At 38.7% G+C, this 27,560-nt stretch overlaps 1 protein-coding gene across 2 annotated transcripts in view; it reads right to left on the reverse strand.

Moving 5' to 3' along the window:
• The window catches only part of LOC126088972 (uncharacterized), a 97,999-nt gene that overhangs the window by 18,509 nt on the left and 51,930 nt on the right, over positions 1 to 27,560 (reverse strand). For both annotated transcript variants that reach the window (XM_049906875.1, XM_049906874.1), the window contains 3 exons: positions 21,927 to 21,990; positions 21,766 to 21,847; positions 19,341 to 21,680 (listed from right to left, as the gene is read on the reverse strand). In XM_049906875.1, the coding sequence (XP_049762832.1) occupies positions 19,341 to 21,680; positions 21,766 to 21,847; positions 21,927 to 21,990 (2,486 nt within the window). The remainder of the gene's footprint in view (positions 1 to 19,340; positions 21,681 to 21,765; positions 21,848 to 21,926; positions 21,991 to 27,560) is intronic.

The following is a 27,560-nucleotide window of genomic DNA, read 5'->3' on the forward strand; positions in this document are numbered from 1 at the left end:
AATTCCAAAATAATTGTCAGGTTTGTCAATAGCAGGGTTTGCATAACTATATTGGTTAATTTCATTATTTAAACAAATAATTCGGCCTAACCTTTGTGGTAGAATGAATATAAAAAAGAAGGAATTTTTCAATGTATTCAGTTAATAGAACGAGCTATGTTTTAATCGTCTGCAACTTAAACATTGAACAATGTATAGTTTAATCATCTTGTGGTGTTGCAGTTCTTCTTGTTATGTCCGTGCTTGCTACAAAATGGGAAAAGCAATTCCACCTTATGCTAGACATCTTTTTTCTGTTGACAACAACAAATAATGGTGGCGAAAACTCTGCCTATGTTTAGAAAAATCAGAGGAAGTGTAGTGTCAAGTGACCATAGGCCACGTAATCTGCCCATTCACATCGCCAACATCATATACAATAACAAAACCATGAGAAGTTGAAGCTTGTGTAGCAGAATAGCTACCAAAATAAATGTCCAATGTCCGCCCCTGTAGCTGAATGGTCAGTGTGATGGAGTGTCATACCTAACAGCCTGGGTTCGATTACCGGCTGGGTCGGAGATTTTCTCCACTCAGGGACTGGGTGTTGTGTTGTCCTTATCATCATCATTTCACCCCCATCGACATGCAAGTTGCCGAAGTGGCGTCAACTCAAAAGACTTGCACCAGGCGAACAGTCTACCTGACGAGAGACCCTAGTCACACGGCACCACCAATTTCTAATAGCATCGTGTAAGTAAGAAATAAAAAAAGAACCCACTGCAGAGAGCACAAAATGTGTTGAAACAGGTCTGGGTGAAACAAAACAGAAAAAATGGGTCTTGCATAAGGCGGAATTGCTCTTCCCAATGTATAGTTTCTGTGCCTATTATTGTGAGGACATGTAAAGGCCCAATTTTTGGTCTCGAGACAGACAGTCCACGGCCAATTTTCAGATGGGAAGTCTGAATCAGTTAAGAGTAACAATAATGCAGTAACTTAACAGTGGAATTAATGTAACACAAATAGGCCATGTGAGAAAACAGGGACAGTGTCTGTTCAATTTATGTGAGAAATAATGTCACACATACCTTATTATTCAAGAACTGTGAACTGTGTGGTTAGGTATTTACTGCTCATAGATGACCAGCAGCAAACTATTGTAGCAGTATGCTGATGTTTGCCTTCAATGTACTAATAAGGCTTAACATTTACAAACAGTGAACTGGCCATAAAACTGTAATATTGGGGGGAGAGGGATGAACTGTGAAAGTAAAGAACTGGGAAACTCAACTTTTGGCTACGTCATTTACAGTAGTCAGTGTTGAACTTCCACCCTCCCATTTTTCAGACAGTATAACAATGCAGTACATTCATACCGAGGACTATCAATGAAGAAATAAAGCTGGCGAATGTCACATACTTAGGAATGTTTCTTGTGCATTTGCTCTCCTTTTGCATGAAAGTCCCTTTTTTCCTTTTTGTGGAGTTCACTTACCTCCATCAGGATTTTTTGCCAGATATTCCAGCTGGGTCATTCCATGTCATTTCAACCAGGGGCTCCAGGTCATAGTCTCAGATTTGACTGAAATTCAGTACACTAATTCTACCATGCGTGGAACACTCGTTTACAGAGTATTCATTTCCCCTGCCAATTAGTTCCAGAATTATAACTTGTGAAAGAAGGTGGCGTGACCTGGAAATTGCAACCCACATCTGGCAATCTATCTTCAGACCCAACTTCAGGTCTTAATAACTTTGGAACTATTCCACACAGTCCATTGAAATTTTTACAACCCAGTAACGTCCATTTAGAGAACAGACTCCATGAATCAAAACACCAACAACATATTTCTGAGGGAAAATAAAAAATTCCAAAAGTGATTAAAAAATGTAATATGTTAAAAGGCACATAATGTAGTTGCCCTCTATGTCAAATATAATTAACTCTAAAAGGGTATAAATTTTTTGTGGTAAACTTAATGTGGCCTAAACACACACAGAACTCATCATGCCCATATCAGTCACAAAAACAGTTACATGCACACAAAAATTTGAAAAATTACAAGAAAAACATGGATTTTCGAAGCATGGTAGCACAAAAGGGACACGTGGTATCCAAGCCAAATTTCACACACTGCATAAGTGGACCATAATGATATATATCTCAAAATTTCAGCATGTTATTGCAGACATTTGTGTACAATGGAAGTTGACAGATGTATTTTGTGATGTGGCCATTGTTCCACAACACAATTTTGTAAAAACATATCGTAAACTGTTTTGCCTCTTCTTATCCTCTCCCACAACTGTTTAATCACTAGGCAACAACATATATACAGATTAACGCAACCTATCATTAACGTTTACTGCACATTAACTGCTAGAAACCAGTTGATTGTGCTTCAAACAGAAGTTCTCCCACACTTTAGCTACTGTACTCTGTACACCGAGTGGCAAATTGTACTTTCTTCCTGACACTGTGGTAGGAACTGGAACTGTCAAAGAATATGTTCAAAAGGAATCCAACACCTGTCTGCCAAACACGGCCAATGAGATAAATAATTGAAGAGGTGTGATCTTCTGTAGGGTGTTGCAGACTAGCTTGTGATGCCACTCGCTTAATGGTAGCACCAATACCATCACATACATTTTTACCATGACTTGTTGCGAAAAATTCCATTCTGTATGTATCTGAAAATCATGGTAATGCATGCATAAATTTTTGAGATTTTTACAGCTTTTGTACTGACTAGCTGCCCCATCACTGAAGTATTTTGCAAAATGTATGTGAGGCAGCTTGTTTTTCACATATGCCATGACAGTGCGAATGTGGGCATGAACTGCAATGGCATCATGAATTAAACAGTCACTAAAAACGCACAGGTTCATGACAGACACATCACCTGTTTCACCTCTATAGTAAGTCGCAAATGGCTGGAGAGTTGCTTGACTGTTGTCCCAATGATATCCTTGGATGGCATCTTGAACTATAAATGCATAATTTTCAGAAAAGTCTAGTATTACTATAATTTCATCTTGTTTCAAATTATCCTTACAAAACTGGAGATAAGCCGATTGTGCTGTTGCTGTGTGTGGTCAGTTTGACCATTTTTTGACAACACATTTCAACAAAATCTTCCACTGTACGTTGCTTTGTTTCAAGACTTGGGCAATCCATGTGTGTCCATTGTTTATGAGAAACAAGTTCATCGTCATCCATAAGGAGTTCACCATACAGCTTGTTATTCATGTGTTCTGCAAGATTTGCCTTACCAGGACACTTTTCACAACTGTGTATCATGCACTGGTAGGAACTGATATCACACACTAGCAGCGTCATTGCACCTTTGTAATCCAGACCAGAATCCTTTATAGCAGCAAACATCAGCTTAGCATTTTGATGGGTCTCACATACACAAACATTGTGTGTGCCCCTTGCACTCACAGGCACAACCCATTTTGGCTGGAGATTGAAAAAAGATGATAAACCTACTTTGGTATTGGGATACTTTTCCTTGAATTCTACATATAGTTCTGATATGTTGCATAGCAATGGTCTTTTTTGCATCTGTACACATAGAGTTCCCATTTTCACTGTTACATAGTCTTTTTATCCAGGGATTATTCGGCTGTAGTCATTATTTTCATAAAACTCCGACATTAGCACCTTTATTTCTGAACTCAATTGCTTACCCTGATCCTGCTGAAGTTGTGGAAGCACTCCTTGGGTTGCTTTTACTTTCTTAGCTTGCTTTACCATATATGTAGAAACATTGAATTCCTTTGCAGTGCAGTCAATAGACCAGCTGAAAGGTTCAAGGGTAAGAATAGCTACTTTTTCTGGCGTGTGGATACGGCACATTTTTCTTTCAAATCATGCACAATTTTGTCCAAATCAGAGCATTTCTGGCACGATTTCTGTTCCTTTGGAGCAGATAGTGCTTCCTCTTCCATCATTAGTGTGTCAGCTATTTTATGTTTTAATTCCGTTTGAGCTTCTTGTAGTTTTCTTCTACCATAGCTGGTCCTGTCTCTGTTCCCAACTTTGTGTGTCTTCATGGGAGACAAACCAAGAGCAGTCACTGAAGTATTTAATTGCTCATCTGCTGCGGCTGTAGGTAGCTGATACTCTTCGTCACTGTCATGTCAATCAGAATATTCTTCATTTTTAGCAGTGTAACACACCTGGAACATAACTTTTGTCCTGGTTTCATGTTAAGCCCCATGCACTGATTCACTTTCAATACTGATTTTATATCAATTTCTCTGAGGCCACACTTCACTGTCTTCTTATGAACCCGAAATGGATCAAAACAATTTCTTTGTAGGAAAGAATATTTATCCGGAAACACTTTCATATGATGATAATAAACACTAAAGTTTCCTGGAACTGTACTTCTTGTGCCCACAGGGTGTATCCCGGATCTCCATAGCAACAAATCTTGGTCCGATTCATCCAGATCATACAGTACAAAGCGAATGCCACATTTTGTTCCATATGTTGTTTTATGACATTCAGATGCTTGTGCTCTACCAGTACTGCAGCTGGTTTGAACAAAAGCACCACTAGTACACCTTCTGCCTCCATACTGACCAGTCTGAACTAGAATCTTAAAAACATGAGTAACCTGTAATTCTTGCTTGTTTCCTTTGTTGTTCCTACCAAACAATGACTCATTCTGTCCCTGAAAACTACCATTGTTTAACTTTCTGTTGCCTAATGGTTATCTGAAACAAGCTGTCTGCATCATCATTATTACTTGCTAAATCATGTTAAAAGAAACTTAACTAAATACATCTCTGTCAACTTTTATTGTACACAAATGTCTTGCAATAACAAGTTGAAATTTTGCCACGTATTATATTATGGTCTACTGATGCAGTGTCTGAAATTTGGCTCGCATATCACTTGCCCCTTTTGTGCTACCACACTTAGAAAATCCATGTTTTTCAGGTAATTTTTCTCATTTTTGTATTTTCGTTTGCATGTAACTCTGTTTGTGTGACTGGTATGGGCAAGATGAGTTCTGTGTGTGTTTAGGCCACATTAAGCTTACCACCAAAAAAAATGTATACCCTTTTTCAGTGAATTATATTTGGCATGGAGGGCACCTACAATATGTACCTTTTAACATATTACATTTTTTTAATCACATTTTGGAATGTTTTATTTTCCCTCAGAAATATGTTGTTGGTGTTTTGATTCATAGAGTGTGGTCTCTAAATGGATGTTACTGGGTTGTAAAAATTTCACTGGACTGTGTGGAATAGTTCCAAAGTTATTAAGACCTGAAGTTGGGTCTGAAGATAGATTGCCAGATGCGGGTTGCAATTTCCGGGTCACGCCAGCTTCTTTCACAAGTTATAATTCTAGAACTAATTGACAGCGGAACTTAAAATTTTGTACATGAGTGTTCCACACTTGGTAGCACTGGTGTGGTAAATTTCAGCCAAATCTGAGACTATCAGCTGGAACATTTTCTCAAATTGGTTGAATTGACATGGAATGACCCAGCTACTCATTACAATATGAGCCCATCAGTGCATGGACTGAAATTATTTCCATTAACTTTCTTTTGTTTCATATTCAAAAAAACCCACTATACCATCACATTCCTCCAATCCCTGTAATACTGATGCCTCTACTACATATCATTTGACCTACACAGGATTACATCTTTATCACAGTACTGACCATGTGAGCAGAGGCTTTTGTGTGTTCACATAAAGCTATGAGCTACACTGGCAGAGGTATACTCAATGGTAATTCTTCACTGGATGGATCCCAGCAGATGAATCAGTGAATACTTCACATTATAACCCTGTAAGATATCAATCCAAGCAAAGCTGGTGAATAGATACAGATGAACAACTCTCCAATTGGCTTTGCATATTCTGTGGCAAGTGTATGTCTAAAAACTTGTGGACAGAGCACATTTTCTGCAGTAGGAAATCTATGGGCATGATACTGTCTAACCAGTGTAGGATGACCCTTTGTCAGGACAAGTTCAGCATGCGACTGTTAGTATGTCTCTCCAGCTTCAACACTTGGAAGCAAACAAAGACAGTTTGAAATTATTGTGACCCTTGCTCTGTGGAGGTTTAACACTAGCACATGCCACGCCAAACTCCTACCGAACGAGGTGATGCAGTTGTTAGCACATTGGACTCGCATCGGGAGGATGACTGTTCAAACCCTCATCTGGCCATCCGCATTTAGGTTCTCCACACCTTCCTAAATCACTGCAAGAAATGCTGGGATGGTTCCTTTGAAAGGGCATGGCCGATTTCCTTCCCAATCCTTGATACAACCTGAGCTTGCATCCTGGCTCTACCGACATCAATGTAGACTGAACTGTTAGGAGCTGACTACTTCTGCCATGCTCTGTCTAGAAATCCTAAATTGCAGGACTGAAGCTAAGCTACTGTAACTGTATGATACCACGTGGAGTATCACTATAGGCTATCAGAGGTACAAATAAAGGAAGTGGATTGTACAGAGCTGCTGTAAGCAAAACCAGTAGAGGTAAAGACCAAGATAGGTACTCTGCAGTAAGTTTTACCACTGACATGAAAAAAACAAAGAATTGAATGCTGGTTTCAGAAGTAAATTTCAAAGGTCACTAAAACACATCTGTGCTCTGGTATTCAACTCTTAAGTATCAATCAAGCAGGAATCCTGGAGATGGAAGAAATTTTGCCACTAATATTTTCCCAGCAAGGGCAAGCAAGGTAGTGGCAAACATTCCAGATCAGGTTTAGCACCAATGTTCCATTAAATTTCAAACCTCTTCACAACTGAGTTTAGGCATATACTACTGATGTTTATCTGCTTGGGACGTTAAACTCAACAGCCACCTTGGTGCTATTCAACATGAGTAGGCCATGTGCTTGCACAGAGTTGTTCTATTCTCTCATCATAATATTACAACACAGATGCGACAATACTACGTGCACCCCATACATTCACCTGAACTCAACACACACTTACAACACAACTCACTCACAGCGTGAGATAAACAGCCATTATGCACATAGGAAGAAAAGCCATTCCTATCAGGAGACTGAACCTAACAACTGTACTTTCCGCTACATATAATAAGGCGTAAATAGAGAGAGCGCCTGCAAATACATACCACAAAAAGGAAGTTACCAGGTGTAGATGTACAAAATCTGAATTTCCCTATAGATGGTGCTAGCCCTCAGTGTAGCGCCCACGAGACAGCATCTGCAGCGCTAACTGCTTCCTGTAATGGCTGACGATGAATGTCAACACACAGTAACCCAAGTTCCACGCATCGGTATCTGTTTCAAACCCGTAAATATGTCAAGTTCTGTGCCTATGAACTACGATTTGCAGACAGCATTGGTTTCCTGTTATTTGAATGACACTGCTGAAAAATCACATCGAAAGTTTTGACAAACTTTCAGCAAACGTGCTCTTGGGAAAACAATTTTTCAAGTGGTTCAAAAAATTTGTGATTTTGATGTGAGAAACGAGTTAGACGACAACGAAATGCAGGCCTTATTGGACAAAGATGATACTCAAACTCAACAGGAACTCATGGAACAATTGAATGTGATGCAGGAAACCACTTCTCTTTGGTTGAAAGCAGCATGTAGTCATATTGCTCCATGATAACGCCCCATCACACACAGCAAAACAGGTAAGGGAAATGATCGAGGCGTTCAGTTGGGAAACACAGCTTATTCTCCAGACTTGGCTTAGTCCGATCATCATTTATTTGCATCACTTTTACAAGCTCCTGCCGAACAATGCCTCAATTCATATGAAAATGAACAAAAATGGCTTACTGACTGGTTTGCTTTAAACGGAGATCTTTTTTTTGGCGTGGCATTCACAGCCTGTCAGAGAGGTGGGAGAAGTGTATAAATAGCAATGGATATAATTTTGAATAAAATATTGTTTATTCAAAACAACCAAATTCCGGTTTAATACTTGTACATCTGGTATAATCAATACATTATAGTATTGATTATATGTAGTTTTTCTTTTTCGGTTGAAGCCAAAGTCAGACAGACAAAAATCACAAAAATAGAATAAAAGAAGCTTCAAGTACAGTAAATAGATAACAAGCTAAGGGTAGTATCTATTTACTTCATCAAAATATCAGGGGAATAATAAATAAAGTAGATGAGCTGTCAGTGTGTTTAGGTGATCTCAAAAATGAGACTGTCTGAACACCATGTAACTGTGGGGATGGGAAGTGTCAGTATAAATGGGTATAATTTAGCATCTTACACTTCCAGATTTAGCATGGACAAAGGAGCAGTTGTCATTTACACAAAACAAGTATATAAGAAAAAAAATTTTAGAAGCAAGCAAATTTTGTGTCCATCAGCACTTTGAAGTTTGTGCATGTGAACTACAGCTTGATAATATAATGTTGACATTAGCGATAGCGTACAGGACCCCATTAGGCGATTGGAAGCTATTCATAAAAATGAATGACTCCCGACTATGCTGTCTATCAGACAAAAAAAGATGTTATTAATCTGTGATGATTTCAATGGAAACTTTCTAAGCAATTCTGAAAGGAAAAGTGAACCAGAAGTGGTGTTAATGACATAACTTAGAATCAGTGATCAATTTTCCCACACATATAGCACCAGACAGTAGCACTAATAGATAATGTATTTGTACATCAAGAGGATGTAAAACTAACACATGCCTTCCCTGTGATAAATGGATTATCAGACCATACTGCACAACTGATTAACTTACAAAACCTGGCATGGTGTACAGTTTAGAAGCCATTAAGTAGAAGTGTAAGGCTAGTCAACCCAGTATCTATAGAGTACTTCAGAGAAAATTTAAGAAATGTTAATTGGGGAGATGTATACAATGAGACAAATGCCATGATAAATGCAATATGTTTCTTGATAAATTTGTATCCCTTTCTGAATACTATTGCCCCAGAAAAATTAATAAATGTAACAGTAAACAATTTTCAAAGAAACCTTGGATTACTACAGGTATTAAAGTGTCTTCAGAAAGTAAACGGAAATTGTACAAGGCAGCAAGAATTAGTAAAGACCCAGAAGTAATTATGGTAACATATTAAGAAAAGTTATCAGAAAATCAAAAAATATGTATATTAGAGATGAAACTAACAACTCTGGCAATAAGATCAAATCAGTATGGAAGGTGTTTATGCTCACCACCAGTCTGGTGGTGCGCGTGAACATGTTCAGAGCAAACAGGGACAGGTACAAAGGCGTGCACGTTAACATGTCCAGAGCAGTTAAAGGATTAACCCAGTAAAAGAAACTTCGATAGAAAATGATACAAATAATGTCTTTGGAAAAAGTTATTAACTGGTTTTCTGCAGATGGACTTGCTCTGAACTTTGAAAAAACACAGTACATCCAATTTTTTACTGCACGGAGTACAGTTCCTTTAATGAACATAACACATCAACAGAAATCAGTAGCCAGGGTGGAACATACTAAGTTTTTGGGTCTACATATAGGTGAGAATCTTAATTGGAAAATTCATATTTTGGATCTCCTAAAGCAACTAGGTTCAGCAACTTTTGCAATCAGAATAATTGCTAATTTTTGAGGATATAGAAATTAGCAACTTTCCATACTTTTACTATCTACTGTCACATGGAATAATATTTCAGAGTAACTCAACACTTACGCAAAAAGTATTCACTGCTTAAAATAAAGTGGTAAGCATAATGTGTGGGGCTTATAGTTGCACATCTTATAGGCACCTGTTTAAGAGGTTAGGAATTCTTACAACAGCCTCACAGTACATTTACTCAGTAATAAAATTTGTTCTCAACAATACGGACCAGTTTAAAAATAACAGTGACATTCCTGATTATAATACCAGAAGAAAGACAGATTTACACTATCCTCTACTTAACCTATCTTTGGCACAGAAAGGTGTAAAATATGCTGCTGTAAAAGTTTTTGGTAAATTACCAGAGGAAATAAAATGTCTGCCAGACAGCAGTAATAGTTTTAAAAATAAACTGAAATCATATGTCCTTGAGAACTCTTTTTATACCACAGATGAGTTCTTGAATAGGAACAAATAAATCTATGGGTATAATATATGCATTTAGTGCCATTTAAGGAAATGGGGTTGGTAATAAAAAATCTGAAGCTTAAGAAAAGCCTTTCTTCATGTGTGCATTTCTTATGCACTTGACACGTTCGACATCCTAACGGTTGCCTTGAGATTGGTCAATGGAACTCTTAATTAACTAACCAACTAACCAAACAACTTTAGGCTCTAAGAACTGAAATGTTACAGAATGAGCAACTCTACATTTTGATTTGAGTGGACTTTTAAAAGCACTGTAGTGAATGAGATTCTAAGTGGTTGGGCAAAAGCTCACAGAAACGCAAAAGGTTGATAGAAAACTCCTTAGTCTGGGGCTTCCAATGTTTGCAAATTCCTACAGAGGAACATTAAACGGAATGCATATAAGGTGTAAGGTTGTAATCTGTGAGCATACAGCCAAGCCTAGAAAATTATGTGAAGGATCCTTTAGAAACTTGAGGGAGTGGACATTCCTTGTGTGGGTAAAATGTCTGTAGTATTTCTAGTTCAAAAAACTGGAAGATTTCCTATTAGTTAGGCTTGCTCTGAACAGTCATTGGTAGCAGTCGAGTCAGTTGGTGAGATTGTGGTTGCTGGAGCAGGTTAAACAGGCAGCAATTTGGGGCTTCCCCAGACAGCTTAAGAAACCACACCTTTGGCATGAAACTCTAACCAAAACTGACAGATGAATATCCCATCAAAATCACACTTATAACCAATTCATGCAAACACCCCAGCATGCAAAGTAAATCACTATTTCCAAACCTAAATGACACTGTCATTAATGTGCAGAGTCCTTACATCTTTACATTTGTAACAAAGTTAACACATGTTAGTGTAACATTTTATGAGACATTGTTCATTTTAAATATATAGTGTTCAGCACCATTTTAATCAGTTTTTGAGTGCACTATACTATGTAATTTTGATTCTAGTTTATCCACATCAATGTTTGCCAACTGGCTCAAAGCTGAAAAAATTGATACTATTGGGTTGGTGCCATGTTCTTAAAAACACAACAGATACACATACTAGAGACTTTAGTCATTAATAAGATATTCCCCTTCATTATTTACAACAGTCTGCTGAAGCCGGGGTATCTTTCCGATTCTGTGACTATACAAATCAAGTGGTTTTGAGGCGAAGAACTTGTCCCATCATGTTCAGAGCACTTTTTATCCCAGAATCCAGTCATATTCAGAGCACATTTTTATCCCAGAAAGGAAGTTTCTTCAAGGTTGTTCGATAGAAAGCAGCAAAGGTCAAAATCTGAGGGCACAAGATGAAGTGAATAAGGTGGGTGTGGAATGACTTCTGGCTGTATGCATTGCTGTCACCCTCTATTGAACTCAAACACAAGGATATGTCAGAAATGTTTTGATTTCTCTACTTGGCACTCCATTTTCTAGTATCCAAAGCACCACTCACTATCTCCAAATGACAAAATAAAAATCAAAACAGTGAACTACAAATAAAAAATGAATCGATAAAAAAACCTATAGCACGCAAAATGCCAACATGCAAATCAAAAACTTGACAAACTAATACACCAGACTAACATATTGCATGTTGCAATTTGTTCTATGGCGTAACAACAGCTAAGATCATACAAGCCATGTCAGAAGTGTAGAACATAAAGGCAAAAAATGAGTTAAAAGTGATTACAGGTTAAAAAACAAGTACTTTCTCTAGGAGAAAGGGCTTAAAATATGCCAGACACACAACGGAAGTCCTGAACTAAAGATTAAATGTCCTCCGTCAATTTACTACTATGGATAAAACGTATAACAAGGTTGGCAGCCCACAGGTCATTTGCTAAAACAGCCAATAACTCAGAAGGCAAACACAAATGAGAATATAAGTGGTTAAAAAAAGGGCATTCCATCAGGAAATGGTGAAATGTCAAAGGCTGATGACGATTGGCACAAAGTGTTGGTGGATCACTACTTAACAAATACTGATGGCAAAAAGGTCAGTGCCCTAAACATAATTTAGCTAAAATGATCTCCTGGCAGAGAGAAGGCTGAGAGAAAGTCAGCAAAGCCACAAGAAGAGGTTTAATTGCCTGCAGCTTATTCCCATGAAGGAAAGACCAGTGGTGATGCCAAAGTGTTGAAAGACAGCAACACAGGGTGTTATCAGTATACACAAAGGTACTACTGTGAAGTTCCATCCAAAGGTCAAGAAATCCATGGCGATACAGGGAGGCTGGAGCAGTGTCCTTAGGAAGTGAATGAAGTCCAGGGTGAACATGGGCCACCACAAGAAGCCAAGGCGGTGAATGCTTCACACATACCCATGGGAACCTCCATGTAGCGTGAAGTTAAGCTGTTGGAGAAATAGCTGAAAGGAAACTCCAGGAAGTAACAGAGAAGAGGGATGCACCCCATACTGGCAGTCCAAGAAGTCATCAAAGGAGGGGGCATAGGATTGGTGGCCAGGCAAGGGAGACAAATGGCATGCATATCCGCTGAGGATATCAACCTGTGTGTAGGAGTACGGGAGTGTGGCAGCTTCTGCATTCAGACTCTCAATCAGGCTAGTGTAACAGGTACCACTGATGAAAAGGATGCTATGGTGGTGGATTGTATTGAGACAACATAAGATAGATGGACGCGCAGATGTATAAACTAAATACCCATAGTCTAGTTTTGAACAGACAAGGGATCGGTACAAACGGACAAGGATGGTCCACCCACTCACAAGGAGGTATTGCTGAAGACACACAGGACATTGAAGGACTGGATACAGTGGGCAGCCAGGTAAGTCATGTGAGAGGACCAAGAAAATTTCCCATTGAGCATGAGCCTCAGAAATTTTATAGTTTCAGCATATGGAGGAGCAACAGGCCCATGATGTAAAGACGGAAAAAAACCCATTGCACCGCCAGAAATTCATACAAATGGTTTTGTCAATGGAAAAGTGAAAGCAATTGTTGATGCTTCACAAATAAAGACGATTGAGGCAACACTCAAGGAGACAAGCCTGTGGGGAACTGCAGTAGATGGCAAAATCCTCAACTAAAAGGGAACCAGAGATGCCCTGTGGGAGACAGGCATAATAGAGTTAAGGATGGAACCTGAGGCACACCGTTTTCCTGGATAAAGGTGTCCTACAAGGCAGAGCCCACACGTATCTTGAAAACTCTGCCTTTTAAAAATTCCTGAATGAAACGGCATGCAGCCTTTGAAGCTCGATGTGCAGGTAGTACGGAAGATACCACTCCTCAATCATGTGTCATAGGCTTCTTCCAAACCGAAAAACACGCCACAGTCTGGTATTTCCGCAGAAAACCATTCATGACATGGGTGGACGAAGTGACAAGATGGTCAACTGCCGAACAACATGCTCAAAACCCATATTGTGCAGTGGTTAGTAAATTGCGAGACTCGAGCCATCATACCAGCTGGGTATGAATAATGCGTTCTGTCACTTTGCAAACACAGCTGGTGAGAGAAATGGGGCGGTACCTACAATGAAGGAGTCTGTCCTTACTGGGCTTAGATATGGGCATGGCAGTGGCACACCAACATCTGGGAAACATGCCCTCTACCCAGATGCGATAGTACGTATGAAGGAGAGAAAGTGCTTGCCCACAAGAGAAAGGTGCTGCAACATCTGAATATGAACACCATCTGGCTCTGGGGCGGAGGATCAGGATGAAGTGAGAGTAAAAATGGTATTGCAGTACTCCCAATTCTGATGGAGGAAGACAGGGTGAAAGTGGTTGGGGCTTGAAATCTCCACAAAATAGTGGCCCAAAGTGTTGAACATAGCAACAGGGTCCACTATTACATCATCTGCTATGGCCAGGTTGGAAGTTGGGGAATGGACCTTGGTCTCTTGAGTGTCGTCAGAGGTTAGCCCACACAAAGGAAGAGTGTGGAACTAGTAAAAGAATAGTAAATTAAATCCAACTAACTTTTTGCCATCCCAAGAAAAGCAACTACATTGCGCACCCAACTGTTTATAATAAATACAGTTCACCATTGTAGGATGATGGTTAGAAACACGGAGAGTATATCTCCATTCATGAATTGTGTCGCGGCACACCTCTTCCACCAAGGAAAAGGGAAACGGCGTGGTAAAGATGAATTGCGAGGAATGAAACGTTCTGCGACAGTAAATATAATGTTGGTAAGGTACTCTACCGGGTCATCACGACTGGGAAAATGTTTGTTGAAGTTCGCCAGGGAGGAGTAAAGCCTCCAGTCGGCATTAGAAAGCTTACACGGGGTTTGCACGTAGGTGTGGGTATGAGTCGGAAAATGGATAGCATACAGGAAATGGTCGTTCAAGTACGTGTCAGACAGAACCGACCACTCGAGATGATGGGCAAGCTGGTCAGTCCAGAACAAAAGGTCCAAAAGGGGAATAGTGTGCACGGAGTCTGAAAAAAATGTGGGTGCTCCGGTGTTAAGGCAGATGGGGTTGAGTTCACTGAGAAGGTCATCCAAGAAGGCAGATGTCTGAAAGGTTTTGGGGAGAGCGCATTAAAGTAATCGAGCAGCAAAAAGGGGTGAGGGAGTTGCCCAATAAGCTGAAGGAAGTCTGCCCTGGTGACACTGAAGACGGAGAGATGCAAACAGTACAAAGAAAAAAGGGTGAAAATGCAGACTGCGACAGCTTGCAGCTGAGTGTTCAGGAAGATGGTTTGACTATGAACATCACCCCGGATGAGCAGCATGACTCCTCCATGATAAGGAATGCTGTTCTCGAGGGGAAGGTCAAAATGAACTGGAAAGAAATGTGAGAGGTTGAGGCAGTCATAGGGACGCAATTTTGTTTCCTGGAGGCAGAGAACAAGTGGACACTGTGATTCCATGAGCAGCCATAATTCCTACTTGTTGGATCTAAGGCAGCAAACATTCCATTGGAGGAGAGTCATGATGAGGAATGGGAAGGAGTGAAAAATTAAAGGGTGTAACCTTGGCGGCTTAGTACTTTCAAGTCAGTGAAGGAGAAGACTGATTGATTTCTTGGATTCAGATGTTTGTTGGCTGGAGAGATGTAAAAAGTCTTCACAAGAGTATTCCTTATGTCCTTTCTGGTCTGCTGGTTGTGTAGCAGGAGGTTTCGCCACCAGAGGCAGAAATTTGGTGGCTTGTTACACAGCTGGAGGAGAAGATGGGGATACTAATGTGACGCTGGGCGATTTTACAACTGCAGCGGTGAATTTGAAGTCGCATGTCTGCGTGGCCATGTCCTTCATGGAGCGAGACGTACCAAGAATGTACTCTAAGTGCTGGATGGTATAATGCAGTGTTTCCAACTAGCCAACAACTTTTGAGTGACAGGGTAAGGCACTTTTTGCTTCACACAAATCTCCTGGATGGCCCACTCATCAAGATACATAGATTCTTGGGAGGAGGCTGCATGGTCACCATTGCAACTGATACAATGGAGAGGTGGTAAGTAGCCCTCATGAGCATCCATACCACAAGTAGCCCATTTGGCCGGGTTTCAATAGGACATCTGAGCGTGGATGCAACGTTAATACTAGTAGCAGCGCATCAGAATGTACGGTCGGACCACGATCACTTCATAGCCAGCTTTGATCTTTGATGGAAGCAGAACTCTGTCAAATGTGAGAAAAGGAGTGCATTTAGGCGAGAAGGATGCATCAACCATTTTCATCACCCAATGGACTGCAGTGATGCCCTCATCACAGGGATAAGCTTGGATTTCTGCCTCAGTCAGGCCACTGAGCTGCCTAGTGTAAATAACATAATGCAAAGAATTTAACGTTCAATGGGCCTACACATGAACAGAATAGCCATGGAGGGACGAAGCTACAAGCAGTTGTGTTTGAGAATCACCACCAGTCTGCCCGGCAACTGCGTCAACACCTTTCTGAATAATAAATAGATTAACCATAGCAAAGGACTGACCGTCTTCAGTACACGAAACAAGAAAGAACTGAGGAGCAGCTAGGTGGGTCTTTGAATTGTTAGCCCATTCCATTTACATTCAGCAGATGTCAACAAAGATTATGATGATTGGCTGCAAGAAAATCCTCCATGATCGCCGACATCTCCGATAGCATGTTCCTTCCAACTGAGGGTCTCCCTCACAGGGGGCTCACCCGCTTAAGTGATTGTTCACACCTCAGGTCACATCTCCTGAATACCTGACAGAGGGACTAATTGGCAACTTGAGAAGGTGACAGCTCAGGCAATCACCCCTCCCTGGGTCTGGCGTTTACCAGCGGTTACGTGCAAACCCTACTTGTCAACCCAGGGCTGGGAATTACACGTTACCCAATCAAATGTTATGCGTCAGACGCATGGACTGGCCTTCAGGATCGTACGGGGAGGAAGAAGAAAAAGAGGAACCTCAAATGCCAAAGTGGACGAAGGATAGGCTGGGCAGCTCTGATGGAGTGGCATAGTGGGAAAGGAATGAAGGGGCAGCCAATAGGACAAAGATATCATGGGAACATGGTACAGTAAGCTGGGATTGGATGTTGAGACAAGAAGGGGACTTGTGTTTGAGACTTGGAAAAAGGAGAACTTCTTGTTTAGTGTTTTGAGAGAGTAGGGAGCTCTGACTGATTTTGGACAGCAGTGGTATGGACTTTGATTATTTTGTTAGACCACCACAACCTAGGATATTTCTATGTTGTGGAACTGCAAGGATTTAATTATTTTATGGGTTCATCTAGACTTAGAATTTTTCTGCAAAACTATGGTTACTGCATATACTTATGGATGTACAGTCACAAATTAGCAGAGATTGTTCTTGATGACAATATATAGCGCACAATAGGTCAATGCGAGAATAGCTTTTTGCTGCCAGTGGATGACCAGCAGGATGAGAGGTAACAAATTTTAAACACTTCCATTATCTTTCCAACAGTAAAGATACCTTGTGAAGCTCTCACATATGAACATCAGAAACAAGTCACAGAAAAATAGGGGGAGGATCGGTAACAATAGAGAAGGCAGAAGAAGGTGTAATGGATCTGGGAGATGTGTTATTTTCTACCGGATTTGTCGATACCAAATCTGATGAGGGAGGTTGTAAATGTTTTCTTATATTTTTGTCAGAATACTTTTTTGGTGAATTGGAATTTGCCTTATTTTATGCTAATTTGGTTATATGTTAGAGAATGTCAGCATATTGATTAATATTAGTAGATGTGACGAAGAAATATCAAAGAGACTGGTTACAAGTGAAGCTTGTGTGTTGTGTGAAATGTCTTTGACGCTGGAGTTATCTTTGACAGCAGTCAGTCGGCAGTGAACTCTCGATGTGAGACAGTGGAACAATGTTCAGGTCCCCGTTACAATAATTTGCAAGTGAACAGCAAAAATGAATTATTTTACTACTTTTTTATATAAACATCAAGATGGAACTAAATTCGAAGAAATGGTATTTGAAGCACCAAAAATGAGGCAAACGCATTGAACCAGGTCATTTTGGCAGCCAACTAAACACCATTGTGAAATCATACTTTCACTAGACGACTGAAGCCAACACAGAAAAGTCAAATATCATCTTATAAACATTTCACAGAAAAGCGAGTACTGTCACGAAATATTCTAAATTCAAGTATATAAAAATAGTGAGCATATTTCAAAGGGACAGGATTGCTATCTGTATGTAGCAGTGTCCACTATTCTTGTGGAAAGCAATGAATTAAGTGGCTCTTAGCCTAATGGTATTTTTAAGCAATTTTATGACTTACTCTTGCATAAAATTTTAAAAAGAGTTATGTTATACATAAACTGAACATGAACACACTAGTAGTGTTCTATATAGAGACAATCTTGTTCCCTCCCCCGTTTTTGTGCAACTTCCGTTGATGTTCACTTATCACTTTACAACGGGGAAAATTCCTTGACTCAGATGCTATATTTTGAGAACTTTGACTGATTTTCAATTATTGAAGTAGCAAGATCCACCACATTGCAGTTCTCTCTCTGAACTATGAGCTACCTTCTCTAGTGTCATTGGTGTCCAACTCCCCTTTGCCACAGATATCTGTCGATTATAGAGTTATTTTATTGAAGCTATACCATTACCTCCCCCGAACTGTGAAAGCTGTTGCTCCTTAACTGATGAGTTATGCTGTAACAAGAACAGGTTGTTTGTCTTAAAAAACTGTAAGTTAGGGTAACTTGACTAGTTTATGTACTCAAGATTGGTTTTCTTCATTTTTGTAAATGGGTTGAAGGATGCACTGTTTGTAAATTAGAAACCAGATCTCATGTGGCAATGTCTGGGGCTCTACAAATGCTGAAGAGAAAATCATCAACACAATGGTAGCAGCTATGTTTCTGACGTAAAATGCCAGACTTTTGTTTTTGTCAATTCTGCTACAAAAAAAACTGAACAAACTCTTAGGAGAAAATTTGTTCTATTTTGCAACTGAATGGCAACAAACACTATAAAGTATACTATCCCTCATTCTTTGCAATGATAAATTTTAAAGTTTTGGGCATAAAATTAAAAAAATATTACATTTAATCCCTTAACATAGAATCCCAAATATACTTTGGGAAATTAAGAGGAGACCTTCTAGTAAATAAAACCCCAATTATATCAATTTCATGACTGTTCAGCTGCTAGACAGCATCTGGCACTACACTTTTAGCCTGATTTATCTTGTGGTTGAAGTGGTTACCACTACATGGTCATCTTTACTATGTATAGCTTTGGATACCTGACAAAACAACACACACTTTCAGATGATCTCCTATACTGTTTAGGCAATGCTTTCAAGAAAGGATTACTATAGTGATTCTGAGTTTGACGTTGAATTTAGCAACTCAGAAAGTGAAGATGAATGTGATGTTACTTTATTAGAGACAAAGTGATGACAATCATCAGGTGAGTGACAAGTGCTTTCCAATGGTACGACATAAATACATCAATTGTGCTTCAGCCAGCTCCTTCAAGATTTATGTTCACAGCAAACCCTTGTGAACTAATGGTTAGATTTCATAGATGTACAGAAACTAAGAAATGACTTCAAGTTTCAGGACAAAATCCAAAGTCCAGTGGACGAGTATACTCTGTACTATATTATTGGCGATCTTCACAATTTTTAGCTTTAACAGTTGTCTTTATATGTCTTTATGCCATGTCATTCATTATAGCATTTTCCCATTGTTAAAAAATATATTTTTAAGACATTATTTGAAAAAATTTGCTAAGTTAAGGGGTTAATTATTGTCACTCGTCTGTAGCTTACAGCTAGCTCTACAAAATAATGAACATAATTTCAATACAGAATGTGTATTTTAGGCTTAACAGTAGAGGAATATCTTACCAGGCATGTGACTGAATGGTGGATACTGATGCACTCCAAATTTCATCCTGAGACATAGGTAAGCCATGTGATTCTTTCAGCCAACCTGTTTTCCAAGCAGTACTGTTACGGTTGCATTTGCAACAATTCTTTACAGCAGCACTCCACCGATATGACATTTCCTCTGATGATACAGACACATTCTCTGATGTTCTCATGGCCTGATACTGCTCACTTTGTTTCAACAGCGGTGTTAACTTACTGTCATTGGTATTGTTGCTTGTGAATAGCATAGAAAATGGCTGTTTGCTCTCCAATGTATGGTCAACATGATCGTCATCAATTTCCAAACAGTTAACAATCTTTTCAGCAAAATGTTCATCTCCTGGGAAGTAAAATTCATTTTCTTTTGACTCTTGCCTGCTTCTTTTAGTATCAACTTCCTCATCACTTGTAGCATTTTCATCAGATGCCTCAGTCTGGCAACATTTTTCAATCTGACGTACTCTAAATTTTGGTACAAAATCTTTTCCTGCTGATGTTACACCATCAGGGCTTCTTGCAGCCTTATGCCTTCCATTATAAAGTTCTTTCTCTTTGTACTCCATGTACTTTTTTGGAGTCTCTATGCCTAAATCTGTTTCCAAATACAGAGCACCACTTTCACTTCTTTTGAAAGGAACAGACTCCAAACTGTTAGGGATTACAAAAGTTGTCCCATCAGCATAGCATCCCGTGTTATTATTATGGGAGTCTGAGCTCTCCTGTCGTATTGGACGAAAGTGTGTACGGGTAGAAGTAAGTAAATCTTCTTCTTCCTTGTCCTTAACATTATCTGTCACTTCATTTGTTTTTCTACCTTCTGTTGCTACATTATAAATTCCATCAGACTCCTTAATAACTGTACTGGGCGGAACAGCAACAAATTTATTATCTGAAGCAAAATTGCAAAATGACTGTTTTGGAACTACTTCTGTGAAACTACTATCCTCTCTATTATGATTCAAGGTCCCAAAACTACCATCTGAAAAACTGCTGCAATTTGGAAACATATTATAATGTGGGAAGTTGTTTGTTAGTATGTTTGAACTCTCAGTAGTTGGCCATCTTCTATTCCAGACATTATTTGGTCTTTCAGGATGTAGGCATTCTTCCAATGGTAAAACACATGCCATTGATGAAAATCCATCAAACTTATTCCATGCTGATCTTCCCATCTCCATTTTCACATTTCCAGCAGCCATGTTACTTCCAAGTTTCAAGAATGGAAAACAGTTTTTGGGAGCTATATTCTTCTTACATACTTGATCTCCCAATTTATTTGATTTACTTCCCACAACTTTTTCTGTGCCATTAATTACTGCATCAAGCTTATCAACATCCTGCTTGGTTTTGGCAATGTACTGACTTTCATCATTGTTCTCTCTGTCACTAACAAAACAACTGCTTACATTTTCTTGTTCTACTAAGTCCACCTTGTTTTCATCTGTGGCCAGAGGTACTGTATCAGATGGCTGACTTGACCATATAGAGCTTTTAATATTTGTACCACAACGTATGAAAGAATTGTTTAAGCTCCCAACAGGTAAATTCTTACTTCCAGAGTTTTCTTGTTCAGCACAAGTAATGAAAGTGTTCTCCAATGGCGTTTCAGATCCAATTACCTTGTTACTTGGTGATGAATTTTCAGACCTACTCTCTGGACTCCACAAAGCTTCTATACTGTGGTCAAATTTCGCAATTAGTTGGGCCAAATTTTCATCCACATTCTGGCCTGACTCGCCCTCATAATCCTGTATTCTTTCACTTTCATTTCCCATGTCTTCTGTTAATTCATTCTGCACCTGATGTTCATAAAAATTGCATGAACCAATATTCCACATTTCTCCTTCCATGCTCAGTGTGTCTTCCAAAGATAGTGTCTCCTGTGGTTCCCCTTGGTTTTGCCTATTGTATTTTGATATTCTCCATCCTGTCGCTATAGCTTTTACACTGGGAGCAAATGCATTTAAGCCTGTGTTTTCATTACTCCACACTCCTGTAAAACTCCATGAAAAAGGACAAACCAGTTCTTTCTCTGCATTGTCGGTCCAGTCCTTGTCCTTGATTTGGTTTCTAGATCTTATACCATTTGACAAACTGTCAACATTTCTCCCCTGGTTCTCTTTGTTCTCAGCACAATTTGTAGCACCCAATGTTTTACCACTTTTTGGTGAAATACTTATCTGGAGTTTATTTTTTCCAAAAGAATTTGCTAAAATTTTCTTATTTCCCCAAGCTGAAGAAAGATCTGAGCTTAAAACTGGTGGTTTAATACTGGAATCACTACACCTGGTTAGAGGTGGAAAAGCAGCATAATACCTGAAATTAAAAAATAAAAACACATTTAAAAATATATTACCATGAAAACATACATGAAAGAAATCATTACAAATATTTTCCTTACTTCTGCACTAGATCACTTGGTGATTGTGATTGAGGCTCACTGACTGAAGGCAAGGATGGAGTGGAGTGATTATGGTTCTCACCTAATAAAAGAATATAAATCTATAAGAAACCATGACTTTCATGGAACTGGGGCCAAATAAACTAATCTTTCACACTTACCTTCGCTCTGTATTTCCTTTAATTTTGCACAAAGTTCATCAACCAGTTTCTCAATTCCAAATTTCTGGAAAAAAGGGAAAGAACAGTAAATAACTTACAATTTAAATTAATGTTTTGAATTGTCTACTGTAAGCCTTAAACATTGTAACAGTGAGTGCAACACCCATCTCCTATTGCCACAAAGTGCAAGTTTCAACACCTGAAAGTAATGTAGTATCCAATAATGACCTCTATTTTTAAATTCAAGATGGAAAACTTTTATAAGAAATTAACAGAGTAATTAAATTTAAGTTTCCACCTGTACTGAAACATTACCACCATTCACAGCTGTCTGCATTTCTGGTAAAACGTGACTTGGTATAGAAGTGTTGTAACAATGCACTGACAGCAAAGTACCATTTTTAATCATTTTTAAAACCTATATAACATAATAATATTATGTTATTCCATTGAACTGCAAGGATAAACTTGCTCCTATAATACTATTTCACTATGTATGCTTATACAATTTTCACTGCAATATTTTTGGGGGTCCAATATGTTCACAAGTATTACTCCTAGTTAGGAAGGGTATTTAGGTAGTATACCCTTACAGCTGCATTACAACTGGTCAAAGCTTTCTGACATTATTTTAAGAACGTACCAATCCATTCAGGTGCAACCTACTCAGCAAATTTATGACTACTACCACACATTCAATACAGAGCACTCATATGACAATACTGATAATATTTTACAGTACCACATACATTAAACCAAAGCCACAAAATAAATTGATGGGAAGGGTTAAGAAATCTACATACATGACATGAACCATGGGCACAAATCCTTGAACAAAAAAAACACTGAGACAGAGGTGACTGACTTACAAAAGCTTTGTTAGCACACTCGGTGATTGACATCAGCTTGTTACTGGACATTCCTCTGCATAAGACAAATGAAGTTCACTGATTCATCATTAAAATAATGAAAAATGACGTTTATGTTTCTATATGAAAAAACTATATTTATGTACGAAATGAAAAAAATTCACATCTATACACATACTAACTGTATCTGTTGAACTGTTTAAATGACTGCCACTATTCACCTTATCATATTATCCTTATATTTGCATAGTAATGCATTGCTCTTTGACTTGCACGGCTATGCATATCTTCGTCTTTACAATCTCTGGAAGGTTTCTGCTCTTGTATGCATTCAGGGGTATTAAGCTGTGTGTGATAATGAAATGCAAACTGTAGCTTACTGGAACAACCTGTCCGAGTAATTTTGTTATGTTTATAATGTAAGATTCATTGCCATACTGGTGGTATACATGAATATATGTATGAATATAATAGAGGGAAACATTCCACGGGGAAAAAAAATATCTAAAAAGAAAGATGATGAGACTTACCAAACAAAAGCGCTGGCAGGTCGATAGACACACAAACACACAAAATTCTAGCTTTCGCAACCAACGGTTGCCTCGTCAGGAAAGAGGGAAGGAGAGGGAAAGACGAAAGGATTTGGGTTTTAAGGGACCATGGATATGTGTGTGTGTGCGCGCGAGTGTATACCTGTCCTTTTTTCCCCCTAAGGTAAGTCTTTCCGTTCCCGGGATTGGAATGACTCCTTACCCTCTCCCTTAAAACCCAAATCCTTTCGTCTTTCCCTCTCCTTCCCTCTTTCCTGACGAGGCAACCATTGGTTGCGAAAGCTAGAATTTTGTGTGTCTATCGACCTGCCAGCGCTTTTGTTTGGTAAGTCTCATCATCTTTCTTTTTTGAATATATGTATGTGCGTATGTAAGATCAAGTGTCCAAACTGTGAGGTAATCAATCTCATGTTTGAGGAACACATGAAAGATAATAAAAATGAAGTAAAAGGGGTATGGCCAGGCTGATGAATGGAGCAAACACAGTCAAGAGCTCCCCAGCGTTCAGCACAAGGTAGGATTCACAGCCATAATCTCAATAACCAGTGAAGTAAGTATTTTATATAAAAATAACATGCAAAGCAGATGAATGGTTGTATGAAGCAGTACTACAAATGTAAACAACTGTATCCAACTGAAGATTACAGCACAAATGCTCAAAAACACAGTGGATATTAACCAAAAAGTCACTGATGCAGGTAATTGTTTCTAACATTTTATGTAAAATGATTTCAAACATTCTCACAGCAAGCATAATAGCACATATGAAAACACTACTTTAGCCAAAAAGCATTTAAATGCAAAGCAATTGCATATAGTGCACAGAACCCAACTTCTATTCAATTTGATTCTTGTCAATGCAATTCCCCCCAAATTTAATTCTCTTTAATTTGTTGTTGCACCTATGTAATTTTAACCACACACAGTACTCCCTGTGGCAATAAATAAAATTATTTCTTATAGATCTGCATGCCAGCAAAAACTAGATTGATAGCTTACTGCACTGTTGATATCTGTCTTCTGTCCTCCTGTTACGTCCCACATTTTTACAAAGATGTAGTGGCTTTAATCTAGCCGTCAGATTTTTTAAAAGTCTTAGCCAGCATTACAAATTTGAGCATCACCTTATTTAATTTGACTACATTCCATTATTCTGGTTTTGTTTTTATTGATATTCATCTTCAATTTTTCTTTCAAAATACTGTACATTCCATTCAACTGCTCTTCAAAGCCCCTTTGCTGTCTAACAGAATTACAATGTCATCGGCAAATATCGAAGTTTTTATTTCTTCTCCCTGGACTTTAATTCCTATTCCAAATTTTTCTTTGGTTTCTTTTACTGCTTGTTCAATGTACAGCTTAAATAACATAGGGGATAGGCTACAACCCTGTCTCACCCCCTTCTCAACTACTGCTTCCCTTTCATACCCCATCATCTATTACAAATACTGTCTGCTTTCTGCACAAATTGTAAATGGCCTTTCACTCCCTGTATTTTACCTCTACTACCTTCAGAATTGGAGAGGGAGTATTCCTGTGAACATTGTCAAAACAGTTATCTAAAGTCTACAAATGCTATAAACATAGGTTTGCCTTTCCTTCACCTATTTTCTAAGATAAGGTTATAGGGTCAGTATTGCCTTATGTGTTCCTACATTTCTCCGGAAGCCAAACTGACCTTCCCCGAGGCCGGCTTTTAACAGTTTTCCCATTCTTCAGTAAATAATCCATGTTAGTGTTTTGCAACCAAGAATTATTAAACTCTTAGTTCAGTAATTTTTACATCTGTTAGCAACTGCTTTCTTTGGAATTGGAATTACTCACTACTTCTTTGTCCGGGGGTATTTTGCCCATCTCCCTTCTTTACTTAACACTGGTTTTCCATTTGAGCCCTTCATATTCATACAGTTGCTTCTTTTTTTCTGCAAAGGTCTCTTTAATTTTCCTGTAGGAAGTGTCTTTCTTCCTCCTAGTGATAAATGTTTCTAAATTCTTACATTTGTCCTCTTGCCATTCCTGCTTAGGCATTTTGCACTTCCTGTCAACCTCATTTTTAAGTGTTTTTATTCCCTTCCACCTGCTTCATTTGCTGCCTTTTTAAATTTTCTTCTTTCGTCAACTGAATTCAATATCTACTATGTTATCCATGAATTTCTACTAAGCCTTGTCTTTTTACCTATTTGATTCTATGCTGGCTTCACTATTTCATCTCGTAAAGCTACCCATTCATCTTCTACTGAATCCCTTCCCCCGTTTTAGTCAGCTGTTGCCTAAAGCAGTTCCTGAGACTCTCAACAACCTCTGCTTCTTTTGATTTATCCAGATCCCATCTCTTTAATTTCCTATCTTTTTTGAATTTTTTCAAGTTTTAATCTACAGTTCATAACCAAAAAATTGAGGCAAGAGTCCACATCTGCCCCTGGAAATGTCTTAGAATTTAAAATCTGGTTCCTAATCTCCATCTCACCATTATATAATTAATCTGAAACCTTCCAGTGTCTCCAGGTCTCTTCCACGTATACAATCTTTTTTATGATTCTTAAACAAAGTGTTAGCGATGATTGAATTATGCTCTGTGAAAAAGTCTACCAGGTGGCTTCTTTTTTTTTTCCATTCCTTTCCCCCAGTCCATTTTCACCTATTTTTCCTTCTCATCCTTTTCCTATTATTGAATTACAGTCCACCAATGCAATGAAATTTTCATTTCCTTTAACTGTCTGAACAATTTCTTTTATCTCACCATACATTTTCTTCAATCTCTTCATCACTGCAGAGCTAGTTGGCATATTAACATGTACTATTTTGGTAGGCGAATGTGTTCAATATGCTGTTCACAGTAGCTTACCCACATTCCCATTTTCTTATTCATTATTGAACCCATTCCTGCATTACCTCTATTTGACTGTTAACCCTTTATTCACCTGACCACAAGTCCTGTTCCTACTGCCACCAAACTTCACTAATTCCCACTATTAGTAACTTTAACCTACCTACCCATTTCTCTTTTTAAGTTTTCTAATATCTAACCTACCTGCTCGGTTAAGGCATCTAACATTATAAGCTCCGATCCGTAGAATGCCCGTTTTGTTTCTCCTGATAACAGCGTCATCCTGAGTAGTCCCCACTGGGAGAGTTTAATGGGGGATTATTTTACTTCCGGAATGTTTTGTGCAAGAGGACGAGACCACCATTTAACCACGCAGTAGAGGCGCATGCCCTCGGGAAATAATATGGCTGTAGATTCCCACAGCTTTCAGTCGTTCGCAGTACCAGCACACAACAACTGTTTTGGTTGATGTTACATGGACAGATAAGTCAATCGTCCCCTGCACCTACTCAAAAGGCTGCTGCCCCTCTTCAGGAACCACTCATTTGTCTGGCCTCTCAACAGATACCCCTCCACTGTGGTTGCACTTAAGGCAGGGCTATCTGCATCACCGAGGCACGGAAGCCACCCCACAGATGGCACGGTCCACAGTTCATATGACCTTTTAAAATCTATGAATATGAATTTTTTGGACTCACTCTTGACATTCTCCCAGTTTAGTTCAACTTCTTGTTCTTTTATGTTACTGGCGGTATGGCATGATAATTCTCCATTTCTGTAACTATTATACTGTTTACTGCATTTAGCAAAAATATGTACTGAAACTTACGCATTGATGCCAATTACATCCACACAACATATTTCACTCCATGTATGTTTACCAGAAATTTTACCAGTTAAGAAAGAAATTTCACAATGTCGATCTTGCAATCTGACAGCAAGCTTCTTGTACAAAAATGGATTTTATAAACACTGATTTTAAAGGCAATTCTCTCTATTTCCTTAAGTGTTTATTGATTCACACAAATTAAGAAATGCAAAATAATTTGTCAAAAATTTAAATAAGTAGTTCAGTTCTCACATCTACGAAATCAAGTCAGAAAGATTATCAAAAGAGAGAGGAGTAAAGTATTTCAGGAGTAGTGACACATGCAAAAGAAATAAGAAACTGCCTTGTCGCGTTGTTATATGTAAGATATGTAAATTCGGTGAATACATTTGGTCCTTGTCATGCATGCTTACTTCTTTCACTTTTTACATGTAAAAATTTGACACTACTGTTTGTGTTTATGTCAGTAGTTAACCGCAGACAACAAACAACATATGTGGGATTTACATGGAATCTACATACAGGGTGCCTTAAGCTCAAACATATACGCATTCTTTC

Source organism: Schistocerca cancellata, chromosome 1 (genome assembly GCF_023864275.1).
Source record: "Schistocerca cancellata isolate TAMUIC-IGC-003103 chromosome 1, iqSchCanc2.1, whole genome shotgun sequence".
In the NCBI taxonomy this organism is placed as follows: Eukaryota; Metazoa; Arthropoda; class Insecta; order Orthoptera; family Acrididae; genus Schistocerca; species Schistocerca cancellata.